This window comes from Merops nubicus, unplaced genomic scaffold (assembly GCF_000691845.1).
Source record: "Merops nubicus isolate BGI_N331 unplaced genomic scaffold, ASM69184v1 scaffold25218, whole genome shotgun sequence".
Classification (NCBI taxonomy): Eukaryota; Metazoa; Chordata; class Aves; order Coraciiformes; family Meropidae; genus Merops; species Merops nubicus.
This window is the reverse complement of record NW_008625471.1, coordinates 14,843-18,733: the sequence shown is the minus strand read 5'-3', so window position 1 is coordinate 18,733 and position 3,891 is coordinate 14,843. Positions and strand designations below refer to the sequence as shown.

The window sequence follows — 3,891 nt, the reverse complement described above, 5'->3', positions numbered from 1 at the left end:
TTCCGATTAAAAGTTTCACCATGTCCTCTGTAGGATCCCAGTCTCATCTCCTGCAGGGGGTTTCAAGGCTACAGGTGAAAAATGGGAAAATTAAGGGAGATCTTGTAGCTGCAGAATTTGAATACTTGTCCAAAAGACTTGGATAAGATTTGAAGGCCTTTAAGTGATCAAAATAGTCTCTGCAAATGGTGTCTCACTGTGTTGAGAACAGTCGCAGGTCAGGCATCCAGCTGACTTGCAGAGATGGTGACTCCTCACAGCTTAGCTGGGGGCTCTGGCAGATGAGCTGTGTAGCGAGTGCCACGTATCCTGGAAGCTGAGGGTCTGGCCCAGCCCTTGGCAGTCCTCTGTTAGCGACTGCCAGTAAGGGGGGAGCTTCTCACCCCCTTGTCTCGTAGCTCAAGTCACTTGTCCTAGTGAGGTGCTGTAAAGGACAGGGAAGATGAGCGGTGATGTGCACGCTGAACTGCGTGGACTAGTACAAAAACACAGGCCAGGTGCTTCTCCAGTATTTTTGTGTGTACTGAAAGGGAAGAAAAATAGTATATAATCATCTGCTGTTAGTGAAAGCCACTGTGGCAGTTGAAAGATGATAATCAAGCTTCTTTGAACTGTGTCGCCAACCGGTGCTTTCTAATAGTTCAGCTGTTTAGCTTGGATGGCACTGACCACAAGTATGTTTTTGTCTTTGAAGTACAGAAGAAAATACTTTAAAATTAGAACAACAAACTTTATAGCTGTCTGAGAACAGGACATTAAATAAAATAGATCTGACCTGAGCATATACAACAGTAAATACACGAGTGGTAACGTGGGGTCAAATGAAGGAAGAGTAGGGATTTTTCTGAGTAGTCCATTGTTTTGCCTTGCTAAGAAGTAAAGGAAGGCGGGCTAAACCAGAGGAGACCAAGGGTCAGTCTCGCTCAGGTGACTGGTGATGGCTGGAACTAAAATGAGAAGAGCAGCAAGGACAAGGTGTACTTCTCAAGTGTTCCTTCGGGGCTGCTCTTGCCCTGTGACTGCAGGGCCTCTGAGGCAGTGTGTGCAGCTGGGCTTTTAGCAGTGCCTACAATTTTATTTTCTTTTTCTTGGTCTTCCAATAATCACTTATGCTTCTTGCAAATGAAAGCACCTTTGACCATGAGTTCTGTATTTGACTTAAATGTAATCTTACTTTCTTATTTGTTCTGAACTATTTTCTAGCCTGACTTCCTGATTTATAATGGCTTGTATAAGCTACACAAAATTTAACATTGACATACCCCTGGGCTAGTAAACAGTTTGATAAGCTCTGATTTAGAGCTGTTTTCATGTTCCTCCTTGTATGCTGCACTTTTCCCTCCTAGGGATAATAACACTTTCACTTTCTGCTGCCATTCATTTCTAGTTGGAGGGGGGAAGAAAAAAAAAAAAAATCAAAATTTGTTCTCCTGTCTGCAGAGATCTGAATACCAGCAATGCAGCTGGCCAGTTCTGTCAGCCTCTCCCCAAAGGAACAGCCAAGTGAAACGGACAGAAATTAATTGTATGGTTCAAAATTCGGCTCTGCCTGTTATGTACTTGGGAGGTGTAAGAGTAGTGCAAGTATGAAAGCTTAAAAAACTTAATTTAAAAATAACTGACCTTATCATATACCAATTTATTCTATACCCTTAAGCTCGCCTTACTAGCAGAAAAAGTTTTTCTGCCTGCCTTTGCCAAGCTGAGGGCTCAGACTCTAATTATCATACAGTCAAGTGTTTCAAGGAGGCTTAAACGGGGAGCACAAACTGCCGGGTGGTTTAGATGTGCTGTGAGATGATATGTAAAATTGCTAAGTTGAAAATTTTAGATTCTTACCAGCTTCTTGTTTGATGAAACCCCAAGCCCCTACTAGCTGTAGGGAGTATGTATTAGAGGCAGGCCAGTCTGTGCTTCTTTGGAGATGTACATAACCTGTGCTTTTAGGTGACTAACTTGCATGTTCTTCCTTTGAAAGCAGGTCACATTTTTGAGATCAAGAACTTAAGAAGGCTAAAAATCTATTTTTTTTTTTTTTCTTTTTACAGATATGAGAAATGAGTGTTGGACGCAGAAGATTAAAGTTGCTGGGAATTCTGATGATGATAAACATTTTTATTTATGTGATTGTGGAAGTCTCAAAAAGCGGCAGCCAAGAGAAGAATGCAAAAGGCCGTGTTATTATACCACAGAGCAAATTCTGGAGAAAATATACTCCTCACAAAGCTTATTGGAACAAACAACAACAGAAGCTTGAACTGCTGTACAACCCTATTCTGACCTTGCTTTCCAATATGACTGTGGAAGAGAACTTACTTGCTAACTTCAGTGTTCTCAGCTCCTGTGACCCTGACCCATGGGTACCTTCAGAGGTTAGTGACTTTGCAAACTTGCCAGACAGGTTCAAAGACTTTCTGCTTTATTTGAGATGTAGAAATTACTCGTTATTGATGGATCAGCCAAACAAGTGCAAACATAAACCTTTTCTGCTGCTGGCGATTAAGTCACTTATACCCCATTTTGATAGAAGGCAAGCAATTAGAGAGTCCTGGGGCAAGGAAATAGATTCGGGGGATGTGACAGTCAAAAGGGTCTTCTTACTTGGACAGACCCCACCAGAGGATCATTTTCCTGATCTTTCAGACATGATAAAATTTGAGAGCAACACCCACCAAGACATTCTCCTCTGGAACTACAGAGACACTTTCTTCAATTTAACTCTGAAAGAGGTGCTGTTCCTTAAGTGGGTCAGCAGCAGTTGTGCCGATGTCCAGTTCATTTTTAAGGGTGATGATGATGTTTTTGTGAATACCCATCAGATCCTGGATTACTTGAAGAGCTTATCAAAGGACAAAGCCAAAGACTTATTTGTAGGTGATGTGATCAAAGATGCTGGACCTCACAGAGAAAAAAAATTGAAGTACTACATCCCAGAAAGTGTTTATGAAGGTTCGTATCCTCCATATGCAGGAGGCGGTGGGTTTCTGTACTCTGGCGATTTGGCATTAAGACTGAATAATGCATCTGACCAGGTACTCCTTTACCCTATTGATGATGTTTATACTGGAATGTGCCTTCAGAAGCTTGGGCTTGCTCCTGAAAAACACAAAGGCTTCAAAACATTTGATATCGAAGAAAAATACAGAAATAACATATGTTCCTACACAAACTTAATGTTAGTACATAGTAGAAAACCTCAAGAAATGATTAAGATTTGGACACGCTTGCAAGATCCACACTTAAACTGTTGAAGTGTATAGGTGTCTGAAGTCTAGATAACTTTACAAATTTGGGTCTGACTTTCTTGGTGGACCACTGAAGCTCTGTTTAATAGCTTAATTTGCTCAGGAAACTTTTTCCTGTACTTTTGAAAATGAAAATAATACTAAAATTTGAGGGAATGGCTTGAAGACTCGGTCCTGACTTTTCCACTGTCCCGGTGGTCATTATGTTTCAATATTTGTCTTAATTTTAAAAAGGACTTCAAGGACGTAACGAGCTGTCAGTGACTGGTTAGCTCTATTGGAAACAGGGATTGCCCACTACAGTGCATCTTGCACCAGTTACGATGGTGGAAGATCATTTTTCCTTGAGTAGCGTTTGTGTGTGGGTATGTGGAAACCACTGTAAATCAAAAAGTCACAAATTGGAGGAATGTAGTTTTACTTTATGTATGAAACACTCTTACGAGAGACTTTACAGGTTGTTTTTTTTAATTTATAGTTTTCAGTCCTTTTGCACCCCAGAACAGTATTTTTCTCTTTTATTTAAAAACTTTTGTGCAAAGTGTGCCTGTGTCTGAAGGATTTATGCTTTAATTAGATGAATACCATTTGAAACATCCCAGAAAAGAGATGAATATATAAAGAAAAGGAAGAACCAATTTTGTTT

General features: G+C 40.5%; 1 protein-coding gene across 1 annotated transcript; it reads left to right on the top strand.

Moving 5' to 3' along the window:
* Positions 1–2,057: 2,057 nt before the first annotated feature.
* On the top strand, positions 2,058–3,675 carry B3GNT2 (UDP-GlcNAc:betaGal beta-1,3-N-acetylglucosaminyltransferase 2). The gene has a single exon (XM_008945699.1). The coding sequence runs from the start codon at positions 2,058–2,060 to the stop codon at positions 3,249–3,251; it is 1,194 nt and encodes a 397-aa protein (XP_008943947.1). The 3' UTR covers positions 3,252–3,675.
* Positions 3,676–3,891: the final 216 nt, after the last annotated feature.

Coding starts and splice junctions, on each gene's coding strand:
- B3GNT2 (XM_008945699.1), top strand. CDS start 2,058: ATGAGTGTTGGACGCAGAAGATTAAAGTTGCTGGGAATTCTGATGATG.